Source organism: Punica granatum, chromosome 1, assembly GCF_007655135.1.
Source record: "Punica granatum isolate Tunisia-2019 chromosome 1, ASM765513v2, whole genome shotgun sequence".
Lineage (NCBI taxonomy): Eukaryota > Viridiplantae > Streptophyta > Magnoliopsida > Myrtales > Lythraceae > Punica > Punica granatum.
Window position 1 is genome coordinate 12,162,089 of NC_045127.1, and position 18,799 is coordinate 12,180,887.

The 18,799-nt window shown below is 38.1% G+C and overlaps 1 protein-coding gene and 1 long non-coding RNA gene across 2 annotated transcripts; both read left to right on the plus strand.

The window, feature by feature from the left end:
• Nucleotides 1–1,614: 1,614 nt before the first annotated feature.
• Nucleotides 1,615–2,829, plus strand: LOC116195969 (glycine-rich cell wall structural protein-like). Its single transcript, XM_031525437.1, has 2 exons — nucleotides 1,615–2,113; nucleotides 2,144–2,829. Exons 1-2 carry the CDS (start codon nucleotides 1,735–1,737, stop codon nucleotides 2,539–2,541), a joined length of 777 nt encoding a protein of 258 aa, XP_031381297.1. The 5' UTR covers nucleotides 1,615–1,734; the 3' UTR covers nucleotides 2,542–2,829.
• Nucleotides 2,830–6,723: 3,894 nt separating this feature from the next.
• On the plus strand, nucleotides 6,724–9,506 carry LOC116198485. Its single transcript, XR_004155328.1, has 3 exons — nucleotides 6,724–6,871; nucleotides 8,120–8,187; nucleotides 8,565–9,506. It is a non-coding gene; the product is annotated as an uncharacterized LOC116198485 (long non-coding RNA).
• The last annotated feature ends 9,293 nt before the right edge of the window (nucleotides 9,507–18,799 follow it).

Genomic DNA, 18,799 nt, shown 5'->3' on the forward strand with positions numbered 1-18,799 from the left:
ATAGAAAATATAAATAACAAAAAAATTAATTATAGTCACATGTGAGCATGAATTTAGTCTTGCCTAGAACACACTTCATCAAGTTTAATGGAAGAGAGAGGTCATAGTCACCTTTGCTCACGTTGCACACCAGAATGTTACTCTTCTTTAAAAGATTCCAGCAATATGTTCAATTTCTGATTTTTCGTGAGATATATGTATATATATATATATAAAGATTAGAAGAGTCAAATCGACATATATAATCTACATATATTTTTGTATATAATTTAATTGGCATATATATATATATATGCACATATATGCAGGCGGCATATATACGCTCTATATATTAAACAGCATACATAATCTATAAACTGCACACATATAATATAGTAGATATATGCAAACCACATATATATAGATTATATATAAAATCTTGCAAACGGCATATATATGCACACATATAAGCAAACGCTATATATACAATATATGCATATAATTTGGACTATATTTCGTTCTATATAATTTATATATTGGACTATATTGAATTATATCTCGAAATTCTTGACTGCGTATAAGTCTCTTTCACGAAGTAATCATACAAGAATATAAAAGATTTCCTAAATAACAGCTAATTAATCATAATTTTATGAAAAGCAGCTAATTAGATCTCATAGTGTATACAATTGCATAATTAATCATAAAGAATATAAAAAAATTATTGAATAGCATTTAATGAAATAGTCTACTATATATTATGTTCTCTTGTATATGTTTTATTGAGCTATATACAAATAATATATATTCTATTGTATAGTTAATATAAAAAATTTTCTTAATACATAAATGATGATGTGGCAAAGTAAGAGAGTTTCGTTTCTTATTTTTGATGATGTGACGGCATGAGAATTGAGTCCGTGCTTTGTTTATATATATATATATATCTCAGTGTGTGTGTGTGTGTGAACAGATTCAAAGCTGGTTTTATGCTAACTATATTATGAAGACGATGAGGTCGGTAGAAAAGAAATTGGCATTACTATTATTATTGGTATTAGTTATTATTCTGTACATCAGATGATCGATCGAGTAGTTGAGGAAATGGGGAGCATGCAATTTATGAATTCACCGGCCTTTTAATTCTTCTTTCCTAATTGAGTTGAAATTTGCGTGCCTTTGCATATAGTAAAACGTTAGTACTCAAGAGAGGGTATACTGCACTGACGCATCTTCCACCTGATAATCGAGAGGTCTCAGTTTCGATATTCAGCGGGACTACCGGTGCTCTTTTATTAGATATTTTAAATTTTTATTTCAATATAATAAACTCATAAGCCTCGCTTGTAATCGAAAAAAAATTATTAGTACATTCTCAAAAGCCAACAGTTGCATGTGGAATTCTGAGAAATTAGATCTCAACTACTTGCATTAATGCAATTCGTATCACATTCGGAAAATATCATTACTGCTTGATCACAGTTCAGTAGACTGATCTAATCTGTCATATCGACCGACGCGTTTACGATTTGTATAGTGGACCCTACATGGGAAAATTGGAGACGCAGAGGTAATTTGAATAATTGACAACTATCTGTTCTACAAGATCTCACGTTATCTGAGACCAGTGGATAGTATCTTCTCAATCCATTTTGTAGCTGTGTGCCTAAACTATAAATAGGCCTAGACCTCATAGCTCTAAGCACTAAGAAGCAAAGCATTTCTTGGTTTTGAGCTCTTCCTTGTCTTCTCAAAATGGGAAAACTTCGTAAGCATGTCGGGATATTGAGCCTACTCCTAGTGTTGCTCCTCGGTATAGCCGAGTGCCGGAGAATCGAGGAAGACACGTTCTCCGAAGGCAATGGAGGAGGTTTCGGCGGTGGCGGTGGTTTTGGAGGTGGAAAGGGGGGTGGTGGAGGAATAGGTGGTGGTGCAGGAGGAGGATACGGCGGTGGTGCCGGTGGCGGCGGCGGTGCTGGTGGTGGTTTCGGAGGTGGAAAGGGTGGTGGTGGAGGAATAGGTGGTGGCGCCGGAGGAGGATCCGGTGGTGGAGCTGGCGGTGGCTTTGGAGGTGGTAAAGGCGGTGGCGGAGGAATAGGTGGCGGAAAAGGTGGTGGTGCTGGCGGTGGCTTTGGTGGTGGAAAGGGTGGTGGTGGAGGAATAGGTGGTGGAAAGGGTGGTGGTGCTGGCGGAGGAATAGGCGGTGGAGGTGGTGCAGGGGGTGGCGCTGGTGGCGGCTTCGGAGGTGGAAAGGGCGGCGGAGGAGGCATTGGTGGTGGTGCAGGAGGAGGTGGTGGTGCAGGCGGAGGTGCCGGTGGTGGCTTTGGAGGTGGAAAGGGTGGAGGAGGAGGAATTGGGGGTGGACATGGTGGCGGTGCTGGAGGAGGTGTCGGTGGTGGCTTTGGAGGCGGAAAAGGAGGTGGTGCTGGTGGTGGATTCGGCGGTGGAAAAGGTGGTGGCGTAGGGGGAGGTGTTGGTGGAGGTGGTGGTGCAGGTGGCGGTGGAGGTTTCGGCGGTGGCTCCCGTGGAGGTTTCGGCGGTGGGGCCGGAGGAGGATTTTAACTGGCTCTGCTGCCTAAGCGGGCTTTTGTACTCTCCATCTTGATTTGCCAATAGGCTAAATGCCAAGTGTATCGGCAGAATTAGTTCAAGGATAATTAGATGTCCTTCATTTTAATTAGTTGATGTTTCATTTTCACTAAAGTTACTTTACTTATGTATCGACGATAAATTGTTTTTGAGAAAAACTTGCTGGCTTAATTCTGTGGATGAAATCTTCGTGATATTTATTTCACAAATGCTATTCCTGTAATCGACATTGTTGATCAATCCCTCTCAGGTCTCATGCAATATTAGTGGCATTAAATTAATAGACGAAAATCATTTATGAAAACGCATATGTTGTAAATTATATCACTTGGTGAAAGGATTATTCATATTCTTCTCATAGTTGTATTTTGCATTCGTTATTAAAGTTTCTGTAAAATACATTTTATCAAAACATTAAAACATTTATTCAGAATTTTTTTTATTTTCAATAATGTTTTTTTTTGTGTACTCTAGTATTCGAAAAGTGGATCACAACAAATCTACTTCAAACTGAGTTGGTACAGTAATGGGATAAAATTCTCCTAGTATGAATTTTTTCATTTATAAGACTCGAATTTGAGATTTTACTTAAGAAAAACAAGTACTGAACAGTTTGAATTAATTCATATTAGTTATTTTCAGTAATATTTTACCACAAATTTGAACAGAATAAACACCATCAAAAGTTCATGAGAAGGGCAAAGGCGTAGTCTATATATCTATATCTATCTCCCTATATATCCAGTAAAAGCAAAACAAACCGTGCAATGCAATAGATGATCTGCTATCAATATTTTAAAAATAAATGTTACTTAATATGCAAACATAACAAACAAATAATTCTACCAAAAAAAAGTAGAAATTATTATTAACCTATGTACATCTATATATAATTATAAAAGCTAATGCAACTCACCGGGTATGCCATGTAGGACGTAGATGGCTCCTGGTCGAATGACTTCTAAAGTATAACTAATCATAACATAACAAATGACATGTTATAATTTCATCACATCACTGATATAGTTTCAAAAGTTCTTCAATTACAAAAGTCAAAGAGTCTTTTTTATATGTACTTATGTATTTATATAAAAGAAAAACTCACCGATTGTGGATATACACTCCCATTATCTTTCAAAATAACAATCTAAAACATATTCTATCCTATGAACCGATGGATCTCCCATTATTATAAAAGCACAAAAATATATATCTAACACGTATTCTGTAAATAAAGGTCTCGACCTCACAAGATAAACGTAGAAACTTTATCAAAATTGCATATGACAAAAAAAAGAAGAAGAATAAAACTCACTTCCTCCTGGACAAGTTTAGTCACAAATAAACGTTTGTTTTACTATTTCTTTGGATTATATCTAAAAACTCTAGTCCACTCATAAGCGTAGGCCTTTCGACTATTATATATAATAAATAGAACACATTGGCTAGAATAGTAACAATCTTTATTATAGTAAAATTAACAATTAACCCTACAATTATTTTACAAGTTACTATTGTAAACTATATATTTAAATAATAAATGGAAATTAAAATTGGATATTAGAATAATCCCTCTTAAATAATTGAGCATATATATAGAAATTATTACAAGTCACCAATTATATGAATTTGTTGCCAAACAATACAAATATAACATTTAAAAATAAGGTTGTGAAACAACAATTTTAAAAAAGATTAATAACCTAGAAAAGCACGACATTTGCACTTTTTTCTAAATATAGCACGATCTTTGAAAAATGTTGCAGAAAGGCGCAACCATTATATTCAGTTGTGATTCTAACACGGCATTAATTATTCCGTCAAATATAACGGTCACAGTAGATGTGGCGCTAACGATGCCATGTCACAACACGATTGGACGAGTGGGGCCTACATATTTTTATGAACTAAAAATAATTCTAAAAATTTATAAAAAAAATAAAAAGAAAGGAATCAACACCTTTCTAAATATTTTTTATTTTTTACAAAAGAAAGGAGCGAAATTAAAGGAAGCGGAAGAGGCTGATAGTGATCGTCGCGGCGGTAGCCAACACCCCCCAAACGAGGTCGCTGACCATAGCAGAGGTGGCTGACAACCTTGATCAGGATGGTGGTCACCGCAATTGGGGCCCCACAAACAGAATCAAAGGAATCCCAAAATTGAGGGCTTTTCGATTCCATTGGTGGGGGCCCCGACTGTGACCACCACCCTCCCAATTGAGGTGGTCGGCCACCTCTGCTATAGCCGGCGACGTCGATTGGAGGGGTGGTGGCTGCCGTTGTGGCCACCACCATTGGCCCCTGCCCCCCCCCCGCGCAATTATGCTTCTTTCTTTTTTAATTTTTTTAGAATTATTTTTAATTAAAAGCACGGAGGCCACACTAGTGCAATTATGTTGTGTCACGTTGTACTGTTAACGCCACACCAATCGTTACTATTACATTCAACGGAATAATTAATGTCGTGCTAGAATCACAACTAATTCTAAAGGTCGTGTTTATTTGTAGTATTTTTCAAAGGTTGTGTTGTATTTAGGAAAAAGTACAAAGTTCATGCTTTTTCCTAAGTTATTACCCTTTAAAAAAACTAAAAATAAAATTTATAAGTATGAACTGAATTGATCAGTATGTGTAAATTGGGTATCTCTAATATATTCATGTCCTTTACTGGTAATTAAAGGAGGACGCAATGCATTTTAAATAATATAATTTACATGCAAATAAGGGACTATTTTTTTTATAAGTAAGATAATTCATTAAATACAAGAATTAAGTATAGAGTTTGAGAGTCTCAGGTTGGGATATCCTTGAAACATACAAAGCGAGGGGGCATTAGACAATAATCCAAATTGGCCTAAGTCATGAGTAATGGAATTTTCCTCCCTCGGTACCCAAGAACAAACCCAGGAAGAGAAAAAACTAAGAGCTAAAGAAATATCCTCAATTATGCTTTTAATCTCCCAAGGGGAGCTACCAGGGTGCAGAATAGCATTCACAAGTTGCAAGGCATCACATCTCAACCATATCTTCGTCAATCCTCTTTCAGCAGAAATTGATAGTGCGAGAAGGGCTGCTTTGGCTTTTGCTTGGAGAGGTGTATCTTCGTTAGAGGATTGAAACCAGGATAATGAAGGAGTGCCGTTCAAAAGTTGAAGAGTCCCGGAGAGGCATGTTTTATTGATGGTCCAGGCTGCATCTGTGTTTAAGATATGCTTGTGATGCAAATAAGGGACTAAACATCTATTATATCATATAATAAAAATTGTCTGCAGTGCATTTAATGCAAGAATCATTTGAAAAATTACTATTGCACATGTTTTACTGAAACAATAAATACGCGTGTGAAAATAAATGTTTTTGAGTATAATTATTTAAGCATATATATAAATTATCACAAACCACTAATTATAGGAATTTATGGCAAAAAAAGAAATAGAAAATTTGAAAATAAGGATTTGGCATAACAATATATAAAAAGAAAATGCAAAATAAAATTTATAAATCTAAACTACATCTTTATGTATGAACTAAATATTTGAAACATATTCATACATTATATCCGCAGCTGAATCAATATATAATATATATAAAATAAAATAATCACTTGCGAAATTGTCATGAAATCAAATATTGTTGGAAAATAACTCACTGATGCTATTCATGGAAGTTACCAAACACAATTATTACAAGACACGATTCTATGAAGTCATGGCAATGTAAAAATAAAAATTCAGCATTTTGAAAATATTCATTTCGTAAATGTGCAAGGTCCAGTTTATATGTATCCTAATGCAATAGTTGTAATGAAACTGTATATTGTATTAACAGTTACCTAGAGGAATTATTTATACCTATTTATTAGTTATTTATGAGTTATTTTTCATTATACAAGGCCTTTGGCCTTCTTTGTGACCAAAAATAATAATAAGTCGTGTTCATCCACTGCTTAACTGTGAGACCTGGCATATTTTAAAAAAAAATCCATCCATACACATATGCATATATATAAATATGTATATATTATATGTTGGACCTTTATGTTGCTGAAGGGAAAAAAAATAGAAAAGAAAAGAAAGGGGTGAAAAGGGTCCCACGTGGCCCTTATTTCCCCTTAAGCCAAACTGCCACCGCCATTGCTTTTTCCATTTCATTTGTTTTCTTTCTTCCTTCTTTCCCTGCGTTTTGTTCTGTCTTTTTCTTGGCTGGGGTCGAAGAAGAAACAGGGGAAACAAAGAGATTGAGAGAGAGAGAGGATCAGCTTGAGTTGCAGAAACCACAAAGAAGACGAACTGCTAAGTGCACGGTAAGCTGGTCTTCCATGGTCTTAGCACCGATATCTACTGGGTTTAAGTTTAGATTTTTCCCCTCTTATTTGTTTGGGTTTAGTCTTATTTTGAGCTAAAGGAATAGATTAGATGAGATTGCTTAAGCTTGATGAGGGTTCAATGGAGGATGAAATTCACATGTTGATTTTATAATTGAATATTGCAATTGATGTGATTGTTTGTGCGAGAGCTGATCCGTGAAAGTTGAGTTCTCTTAAATGGTGGATTGCTTGATAATACCGTTGTGTTGTTTTTTTTCATGAAGTTTGTATGTATATATGAGCTCATTAAAACACTATGCGGAAGGAATTAAAGGTTTTCCGGTGTTGATTAATTAAGCATAGAGAACTCATTTTATATTTGGGTTTACTAACAGATTTTTTTCCTTATTAATCAAGTTGCTTTATATTAGCGATGAAATGTCGAACCTCCTGCATTTGCTGGTTTGAAGTGATTGCATATAGAAATATGTTTCAATGGAGGAGTTTGAGTAGTATTATTGGTGTTAGTTTATGGCCAAAGGAGCTTTAAATTGCCTTGTTCTAGGAGCTTGGGTAAATGTTCATTAAAACATATAATTACATATATATTATATATTTTGTGCTATGAGTTGACTTACATACTCGGTTGCCATTTCTTTTAGAGGAATAGGTAATGTACATATTTGAGGAAGTTGGGACCTAGCTAGCTATGGGAGTTGGTGAGGTAGCTGAAGAATAATGATTGTAATTTGATTTGTATTAGCTATATATATGGTTAGTGAATTCAACTATATATATTGTTGTTGTTAAGTTACTAAAGTTTTAATATTGTAATTTTAGTTTAGACAAGTTATTATAAATTTTTATAAATAATATTGGGTAAACAATGCTAAGAGATTACGCTTTGCTGTATTGAGTTTTATGATGTCAAATTTCTTGTATAGAATATTATCTGGTTGTTGTTATTATGGTGATTATATATTTTTGGTCTTTTATAAATCTTTCATTTACTTGGAAATTGACAAGAACAATTAGGTTCGTTTAAATGGGAGTTATGGAGATTGTTTTAAGTAATTTTTGACATAGATGAGAAATGGACATAATGAATATGATATCTATATTTATATATATATAAATCGAAACTTATTGAAAATAATAGGCTGTAAGGAAGATTGTGGGTGGTATCGAAAGTTCCTGTGATGGTGCTATATTTTTATTATCTAATCTAATGTTTGCGAATAATAGGGATCGTGGAGACTGAAACCTTGCACTCTGAAGTGTTGACTGAATTTGCTATCTCTGGAGGGTTTTCGGTGAGTACTTCATTCTATTGTGAAATGATATATATGTGTGTGTGTGTGTGTGTGTGTGTGTGTGTGTCACGTGAGTACTCTATTCCCTTATGAAATGATGTATCATAGTTATATAAATTATTTAAGAGGAATATTGTGATAGTTAGGGATTAAGAAATCGGTCTTGCTAGGTTGTGTGTATTGATTTGAGAGATATTGCCTTTTATGTTTCATTTTGATTTGAGATATGCAGTGTGATTATGTATACTTATTGAATATGAGATGTGTCATGATAATATTATGTCATTGTAATGTGATTGGGATTGTGCTGGTGTAATATATGAGGTGAGATGACATTGTTGCAATTATTTATGCTTGTGATTGTTGTTTGATTATAGCCATGGGACCGCTGATCCGGCGGTATATAAATAGAACGCCTAGACCGCTGATCCGGTGGAATACAAAAAGGGACGTCTAGACCGCTGATCCGGCAGGATATAAAAAGGGACGCCTAGACCGCTGATCCGGTGGGATACAAAAATGAATGCCTAGGCCGCTGATCCGGCAGGATATAAAATGGACTCCTAGACTCCTATTGCCAGAGGATAATGGGCAGCCCCCGCTTATGAGATATAGATATTGAGAGTTGAGAATGATATGAATGAGATGTGCGGGGTAACGGTACCGTCATAATTCTGTTGCGAGAAAATGCAACCCTATGACTATATTGATTGGTCGTGTTGTATATTATTTGTCTGGTTTGATTGCTATAAATGTGATGATTGTTGAGATTATTTAAAGTTGTTCTGTGGAAGCTGTGTTGCTTTCTGAAGCTTGATGTAGTTAGTGTGTGCGTGTTAGGTGGTGCTGAGTTAATAGTTAATTCTAATACTATTATATGGTTATAAAGATAATTGATTGTTTACGAATGAATTTAGTATGTATTTGTATGTATTGTATAATATGCTGTGTTGGTGAATTAAATGACGGACTTGGTTATGCTAGTATTATCTATATGAATATTTAGTAGTTTAAAAAAATATTATTACTTAATATTAATTCATTTTACTTTGGAATATAGTACTCACTAACATGCAGTTCACACCCTGCATATATTTTCCATATAAGTTTCTAGCTGCACAGAAGAACCATTTTTGATATCGGGGATCAGCTTGGAGAACTAGGTAGGGACCTTAGTTGTTTGATAGGTATTCTTTTTGTATAGAATGTATTTGAAAATGTTACGACCTAAAACTTTTGTCTAGTTGGTTTAGTGATGTAGCTCTGCTGGAATTATATTTATATAAATATATATGTGAGAGCTTGTTGGATTAGTTATATGTTTTGGGAGTTATGAAAAGCATGTTTTTATATGAATAGTTATGGGATAAGGTATATCGAGGAAATATAGAGAAAATTCTGTTGAAATTTCGGGTCGTGACAATTTTGGTATCAAAGCATCGGTTAGGAGATCTTGTAGACTTAATTTGAGGTTTGATCCCCGAGATTTTTTTTTTGATAATTGTGAAGATTTTGATCAGGTTTGTTTAAATTCCATGCTTATAAACATTTGAGTTATTTATGGTTTGGACTTGTTGGTGAATAAGCATGGGCTTAGGTGAGTTTGTTGAAATTTATATATACACTGTACAATAGGGAAATTGATATTAAGCAGTTGAGGATTGAAAATATCATTAAACAATTGGGCTTTACATATAAGGTTTTACAGAAGTTCTTGCAATTCTTTGAGCATATATATTTGATTTAGTTTGTTGGAATATTATTCGGATCTCCGATTGAATTTAGGATTTGCTGTCATGTTTGTAATCTCCTTCTTTCTTTTGGTAAACAATGAAAATATAGACTTTTGGCACGTGTATACTGATATTCTTGTATATTTATAATTTGACTTGGCTTATATTTGAGAGGGTTGTTCTGCTTGAAAGAAACACAGTGATAGAGAGCTTGATTAGGAGCTCATAATAGGAAGAAAGTCATATAAGGATGATCTGGGGGTCAAGAATAGTAGAAAGAGTGTGATTGATTGAATTTTTGACGATAAGGAAAAATAAAGAAGACTTGATATTGTTTTTGGCTAAATTATTGTCATATTATGTATGTGTTGAGTTCCTATTAATCATATTCTGCTTTTTTCTTAAATCATGTTCCTTCTCTATAAATTGGTTAATGATCCGATCTGGAGCGAAGTAAGGATATATGTGATACATAAATAGAAAGCGTAAGTTATGTGGTTTATTTTGATTTTTTAGGAGACTTATTGGAATCGGAAATTTGGAGAATGGCCTTAAGCAGTAGTAATTTGAGCTTGAAATCAGTTTATTATGGAAGTGTTATGTATGTGCTAACGATTTGATTTCTTCTTGTGTCTGAATATATGTTTTGTGTGAGTTCGATGGTAATGAGCAAATCGAAGAACTAAATTGGCAAGTAGATGGTTAATCCGCTGGAATTTTATTTTATTTTTCTCTGAACTAAGTAAGAGAGGGATTTGTTCACGGACTGATTTAGTGGATTGCCAAATTGGAGAAGTAAAAGGCAAGATCTAAATTGGGGCTTCAGAACAAAGGTGAATTGAATTGGAAGCAGATGTGGCTGGGTTTTAATTGTGATTTCCTTTTTTAGTTGTTATGTTAGTTACTTGATTAGTTTCGAACTTAATTACCCTGTTTACTTATGAGAAACTTTTAATACTTTACTGATATATTAGTAAGATTTTTCAGAGGTTGATGTTCATTAATTTATTTGCGCTTGATTAAAGAATAAACTTGGGACTTAAGTATACTTTTCGAGACCTATCTACATAATTATTATAATGCTATTAAGATGGGTAGAGGGAAGCACCTCAGGTTCCCCATTGGTCAAGTTCCCCATTAAATCGGCGTCAGGATCAGTTATTCTTCGAGCTCCAAACGAGTATTGAATTCAGTTAAGTATCAAAGTGAAGATACATCTCAGCTATACAGACATGATTTCGCAAGGATTCTTTACAGATCAGGTTCAGATGTATTCTTTCAAGAAGTTCCTGCAATTTTTGAGCCTATAAGTCAGATTTATTTCATTGGGATATTTCTTGGAATATCTATTATTCAATTTTGTTGGTCATCTTGCGTTCTTCGGTTCTAGCAAATGGTGATTCCATATTATTTTCTCCTTTATATCTGCAACTAGTCAGGGTTTATGCTGCTGTAAAAATGATTTGACAGGATCAAGAGAATTGTTGCTCTGCTTACTGAACATGATCTTATTTGGTTTTCATAATTGATCTTGGGATTCTATTATTAGCTTTATATCCATGAATTATAGCTCTTTCAATGCTTTTGGAAGTGACACTAGGCCTCGTGTGAAAATTTCTTGCGCACCCATAAAATCTATAATGATGAAAGTCAGCGTACCATGTTTGATGTGAATAAGTGGAAATGATCTAGCATTACATTAGACATTATCATGCAGTTGCCCGTGAAGAAGGCCATAGGGCCTCGTGCAAGAAAAGAATTACTTGTCCGATTTTAATATCCAAAAATGGGAATAGTGGAAGCCTTTAGACCATCTATTGCGATAAGATTCGTTATTTCTTGTGCCGCTTTGAGATTAAGTTATTCGTGCTAAATAATTTACATGCTTTTTAAACAAAGTGAATTGGGGAGCTTCTGATAAACGCCTATTCTATTGACCGGACAATAATAGTAGTAGTAATAATAATAATAATAATAATATTTTCAAGAAAAGAGCAACATAAACCAATGGGCAGCTGTCTTTCTCTGCCTCGGTTTTTTCGGGTTCTGATTGATGGATGATCATTATATTATTATAATTATGACATTGAGTCACACCCAGGAATAGCATAGCAGCCAAGTTGAGGCAATTTGTTTTTTATAGTAATGCAATAGAATATAGTCAAGCTAGAAAGCTTATAAACCTCTTGTGAAACCTTTGATTCCTGATCCGTCGGGGTACGTAGGCACTCCACCCTAGAGCTCAAGTTCCTCGTCACACAACTGGCACATTCCCAGTGAACCAATCGCTCCTCATGGGGCCCCAGCCTTCAGCTAGGCGACACCAGCAAGTCGCGTGACTGCCCCAATAGCAACGTCGGCATCCGACGACTCAGCACTCTCGGGACAGTGTCCTAAGCAAAGCTCTGACCCAACGGCAAGCAAACTCTCCAGGCTCGAGACACGCCCCGAAATGAGGGTCGAATTGTCAATTCCAACGGATGCAATCTCAACCCAAATGGATGGCCCTCAGGAAGGCACATGACGCTGTTGTCCAACCAATCCCCAATCATGCGACGAGCGGTGAACGAGCGGCGAACAACACCTACCATTGCGCCGTCATAAGCCTAATCTGAACTCAAATCCAACGAATCAGAATCTCCCCTTTTCGACGCCCCCCGCCATTCCCTAATACTATTCGTTGCTTCTGCATTCCCTGCATTTTCGCATCATGCCCACATTTACTGCTTTCTGGACTTCACGTCCATATTTACTGCTTTCTAGATTTCGCGTCCATATTTATTGCTTTTCGGACTTCGCCTCTCCATTTACTGCTTTTGGACTTTGCGTCCATATTTACTGCTTTCTGAACTTCGCGTTCATATTTACTGCTTTCCGGACTTCGCGTCCACATTTACTGCTTTCTGGACTTCGCGTTCGCATTTACTATTTTTCTGGACTTCACGTCCTCATTTACTGCTTTTCAGACTTCACGTCCACATTTACTGTTTTTCGGACTTCGCGTCCCCATTTACTGCTTTCTGGACTCGCATCCACATTTACTGCTTTCCGGATTTCGCATCCGCATTTACTGTTTTTCGGACTTTGCGTCCACATTCACTGCTTTCCGGACTTCGCGTCCCCATTTACTGTTTTTCGGACTTTGCGTCCACATTCACTGCTTTCCGGACTTCGCGTCCCCATTTATTGCTTTCTGGACCTTTCGTCCACGAACTTCGCGTCTACATTTACTGCTTTCCGGACTTTGTGTCCTCATTTACTGCTTTTCAGACTTCGCGTCCACACTTACTGTTTTTCGAACTTCACGTCCCCATTTACTGCTTTCTGAACTTCGCGTCCACATTTACTACTTTCCGGACTTCGCATCCGCATTTACTGTTTTTCGGACTTCGCGTTCATATTCACTGCTTTCCGGATTTCGCGTTCCCATTTACTGCTTTCTGGACCTCGCGTCCACATTTACCGCTTTCCGGACTTCGCCTCTACATTTACTGCTTTCGGACTCCGCGTCCACATTTAGTGCTTTCCGAACTTCGCGTCCACATCTACGGCTTTTCAGACTTAGAGTCCACATTTACTGTTTTTCGGACTTCACGTCTGCATTTGTTTGTTTTCCGGACTTCTTGTCCACATCTACGGCTTTCACGGGTTTCGGCCTCGCATTTACTGCTTTGAGTTACAAATTCACGTTTTTTCGCTTCCTTGCCACAATTCATTTATCTTTTTCTCTCGCAACAGGTCCGTATACTCGTACGGTTTTCTCCCATACATCCAAAACTGGAGAGCAAGCGACCATGGGAGAGGTACCAAATCGGTCACCAAGGCCAAGCGGGGTGCTTCTCGTAGTCTTTGGCTGCATCCTCTATCCGAGCACACAACCAAAGAGGGGCAAGCTGTCAGCACCCCATTTTGGTTCATCGGCTCCAAGATAGGACATCAGCAAGGCTCCCGACTAGGATTCTAGAACTCTAACAAAAATGGCAAGGGCAACATATGGAATTTTGCGGCACACACAGTCGATCCCGAAGAGTAAGACACGAATTATCAATATTCGAATCAAAAGCAGTGGACAAAGAGGAAATCACGTCTCTGTATCATTTTCTTCGGTGAGAACGACTATCTTCATGGATCCTAGGGCCAAGTTCGGTATTTTTAGATCAAGGTTTGGTGAGTCAAGGGCATTTCAACACAAAAATTATGTCGAGAGCCCATTCGAGCAAAGAGATAAATTTCGTGGGAACTGGGGTGCCTAAACAGTGAATACAACAACTTGAGCACGGGATTCGACGCATCATATCTTGATCAATCCTGAACCTAAAAGGGTGAATTTCATATGTTTGACCTACGAAATCGAGTTAGGTTCAATTTGACGGGTCATTCATTCCAAGATTCAATACACAGAGAGAGTTATGAATTTTTTAGCGTGCCATGCCCGAAACTGTTAAACCGGGACAGACTCTGCCAGTCAAGGGAGAAAATCCATAAAAAATTCAATTCTTCGTATTTTCGAGCAAGGCCAATGTTTTCGGATTCCCAATTCACTGAAGATTCAGAAAATCAAGAAAAACGGGATGTGTTTTAGGCTAGATTAGTATAGAATTGGAGATTTCCTTATAGATCAGAACCAAATCTCCCAGTTTTGACCATCTGTTGGAGAAAAATTCTTTCAAGTACTTCCCGAAGTCGAACGATCTTCAAATTTTACAAGGATGTGCCTAACTCGTGTAGGAATCAAGGAAAAATATCATGTAGACGGAAAGGTTCATGAACAATTCAAGAAAAATTCGGATGTTCAGGTCAGCTCATGGACCACTGGTCACGGCTCTGTTCCTTCTGCTTCGTCAGAAGGTTGAGTACATGGCACCCTTTTCCCCCCTTCCTCTCCTTCGACACGCCACCTCTGCTCCTCTCCTGCAACTCCCCAGAAACCACCTCCTCAGCTTCTTCTTCTTCTTCTTCTTGACGTAAAGAAAGGCAGCAGAGGACAGACAGAAGAGGGGGCCAACTCTCCTGCCCTCTTGCTCCCTGCTACACGCCAAGATCACGCCTCCGTCAATTCAAGCTTCATCATCTCCAGAGCTCACAAGTCACGGGCTCTCGTGCTCTCCTTCTCACGACTCCTCCACCTCTCTCACGCCCATCAGCGCCATTCCCTCTACCAGCTCGACTCTCATTCCCCTTCAGATCAGTTCACTCCCATTCTTCCCGCAACAATACCTCAGTCCACTCTTTGATTCTCCCGCGAGAACACTTCAGTTGACTCTCAGCTCTCATTACTTCAACCCAACTAATGGATCGCTCGTAAAGCACCTCGAACAGAAGAGAAGTCAACTTTTTTCTGTTCCCAGCTGATGATGGAGGCCAGCACGAAGTGCTTAGCTCGAGCATTGGCAATTACCTTTTGTCACACACCAGCAACAACTCTGAGCTAAGCTTCCAACTCTCAGCCCTTTCCGTTTATCTTTTCTTCTCGTTACATTATGCTTGTCATGCTACTGGCTACCGCTCCCTGGCTTTCTTTTGCAGGTCATTGTTTCCTTTTCAAAGCTACGTTGTTGTTGCTCGACCACCCTCTAGACTTCATAAGCCACTGCAGCCACTGCCACTGGAGCTCCTCGCTGTGCCTCTTGCGTCTGCTGGCTGTTCGTTTTGCAGCCACACTTGACCCTGAGCTGCTGTTGCCACTCCCTCGAGTTCCCTTGGACTGTTGCCTAGCTTCCTGCTTGCAGTTCCCTGTCCCGAGCTGCTGCGATTTTTTTTTTCTCCCTTACAAGTTATTGTTGCTGACCAGTTCTTCCCCGAGTTCATTGTTTTCGTTTTGCTATCCTTCTCCCCCTTTTTTCAGGTCCAAATTCCCATGCTTGACGAGGTCAATTGCCGCTATCCCTCCTCATGACAATAGTGACCCCGTGAGCTCGACTCTTGCGGATTTTTAGATCTTCACGTAGTCTTCTTGACACTAGCACAAGAAAGGTACATGGCTCGGACTTAGTATCATGTGTAGGACTCTCATTTCGGTTGATTCGATGCTCGCATGAATGATATCGATGTGAAATAAGTATTTTGATAGAGGTAACACGAACATGATTAATACGAACTCGACATAAAAAAAAAAGGGAATGTGTAATAAAAAAATTGATATGAGCACGGACTTGAATTCTTGAAGAATCAGACTTCAAATTGACTGTTTGAAACGAGAACGAACCCACACGAACTGGACTCCATGTGCACTTGGCCTTAAGAAATAAAATCGATTAAATACACCAAACCAACCTCATTAATCACTCGGACTTAAAACCGACAAATTAAATATCATTGTGATTATTTTTGCCTACATTCACGTGCTTTGGAATGTTGAATATGTCCTTGATTAAGACCTCGCATGAATTGATTTAATAATGTAAAGTCGATTAAAAATTGGATTTAATTTCAAGACGGTCGGAAATTAGAGTTTTATCGGGCAGTCCACCAACGGCCATTCCGACGGCTTGAAATCCGTAAATTAAAACATTTGGTAAATTTTAATTAACATAATCGATAATTCCACCAAAGGGGTAATTGGGACGTTCATACATTTAATTAAGTCACTTGGCCCTAATAACTTTGCACGAATTGGTAATTAACCGATAACACGCGTCGACAGGTTGCAAACAGACGTTGGTGCCCTTCTCAAAAACTCACAACTTTACAAAATTTGAGATACGCGGTCCGATGTGGCATGGATGTCTAGGAAGGATTTGCACGTCTTGACTCGAGGTTTCATCTATTTCAGGTAACTCGAGTCGAGGTGTGGAAGTCCTTTTTAGATCACTTCCGGATAGACTGACCGTTTCTTTGGCTCTTTCAGGGTTCCTGTACAGCCCTAGAAGATCCAGGGAATCGGTCGACGCCGGTCACAGGCCGAGGTGGCCCACATCGCGTAGTCTCTCTTTTTTTGAAAATAATTTTTATTACAAGGGAAAAATCGTTTATTTGTAGCTTAGCGACACCCTCAGGTTAAAATAAGAGAAACACTACGGTATTAGGGAAGGGACGGACTACCTGTCTAGTCGCATGTTCATTCTGCATAGCCCTTTCTATCCGGCTGATGAGTTTCTGTTATTCTAACATAATTATGGGTAATTAGATCGGGTATTTCGGCTCAAAATACAAATACCGAACTAACCATACACTCGGCTTAAGACAAAACGGGCAATAGTGGGTTAGGCACTAGATTCTAGGACTTTCGGGCAAAATCCATGTTCTATGATAACTTGTAATAGCCATAGTATCACGATACAAAATAAATCCTAAAAAGCAACCCACAAACACAAGACTTGACTATGGACATCACGTCCGTTAGGTCTTCGAAACAATGCCAAATGCGAAATACTCTCTCGGGGTGATCCTTGATCGATTTATATCCATCACCCGTTTGTCTGCTTTAGGGTAGGATTTGCATGCCTAGATATCCCGGTTAATAATCGGTTAACTCACGTAAATTCGGTAATAATGAACCCCTTGCATGCTTTTCTATGCTTGTTTGTTACATTTTCGTACTTGTCTGTTATGCAGGTCGAGCCCGAATTCCTAGGTCGTAATGCACATGAGATCTAACGTCCCAACTATCAATCACGGGGTCCAACGCCCCCATACACCAAGCGCGCACCTTAATTTCAATATTAGTCTTTTCAAATCACATGGTGAGCACAAGCAGAATAATGGTCGAATGCGAATCGACAGGGATTCAGTTATTGTAATTTGTATTTTATTTATTTATTTGAGAGAACAATGTAAGGGTTTATGTTGTACATTTATTCATGTAAGAATCCCGGTCGGAGTGTTTCTTCGAATTTACGGTGTCAAAACGGACGAGTCGAGCGTAACCCTAAATCATGCGGTAAATAAATAAAATGGCAAGCCTATCAAGCTAGAGTACCGAAAGGGCGTGTGGGATATAGGCCCACACGTAATAGAACCTCCGAATTCGGAATTTTCGGTTTCATACGGACTATTGTCTTAGCATACTAGGTGTATCCCAAATTTTCTAGACCCGGGCGACTCACCTGCCCTCAACCTTCAGGTCGTAAATAGGTAGTGACAACTCCTTCTCACGTGTGCCCGTCGTGCGTCCCCGGGAAGGTGGACACTCCCAAGTCGCGTTACATCGAGCGTGCCCATGCGTGCCCCGACGAGATGAAATTCGGGTGCGCACAAGTGAAGTCCATGATATCATCAACAGAACAGAGTAATTGTTAGAACACTTTCATTGCTAGAACAAAAAGACAAGGGAATGGAGAGGTTCCCTTTGCCAGCTACCTTTGCCACCCGATAGTATTGCAGGTTGTTATTGGCCAAGGTACTGTCGGAGGCATTCAAGCAGGTGCCATCAAGATCGGAGACTTTGCTGGATCTATTGACAACATCATTCATTGCAACTTGTACAGACACTGCTGGAACTATTTTCAAGCAGCCTTTTTGTGATGTAAAGTGAAACATGTTTGTAGACGGAGGCATGTGTAAAGAAATGTATAACACCATCGCTCCTGTGACTTATGGAATTAGAATCTATGAAGGTATCCCAATTTGCTGTCTAGATGCTTGCTGGGGAAATTTAGTGGTATTTGTAACTTAAGAGCTAACTTGGACATACATTTGGATACTTTCTAGGAATCGCAGTTGGAAGATATGTGTTCCCTGGATCGACTCTTTCTGACCATGTTTTGCGATTTAACAACATTCCGCAGGTAACGACTTTTATTATATAAAAGCATGAACAAGATATTCATACGGTTTATGAGACTAGGACACCTCTCCCTTGATGCACAACTCTTATCATTTTAGGACTGCCCTTTTCCCTCACAACATGTCAAGCACATGTTAAAATGATGGTTATACTT

What these genes read in the sequence shown, in the direction of transcription:
- LOC116195969 (XM_031525437.1), top strand. Translation starts at nt 1,735, where the DNA reads ATGGGAAAACTTCGTAAGCATGTCGGGATATTGAGCCTACTCCTAGTG. An exon ending in TGGTGCTGGCGGTGGCTTTG is followed by an intron (nt 2,114 to 2,143) that starts GTGGTGGAAAGG and finishes GTGGAGGAATAG; the next exon opens with GTGGTGGAAAGGGTGGTGGT.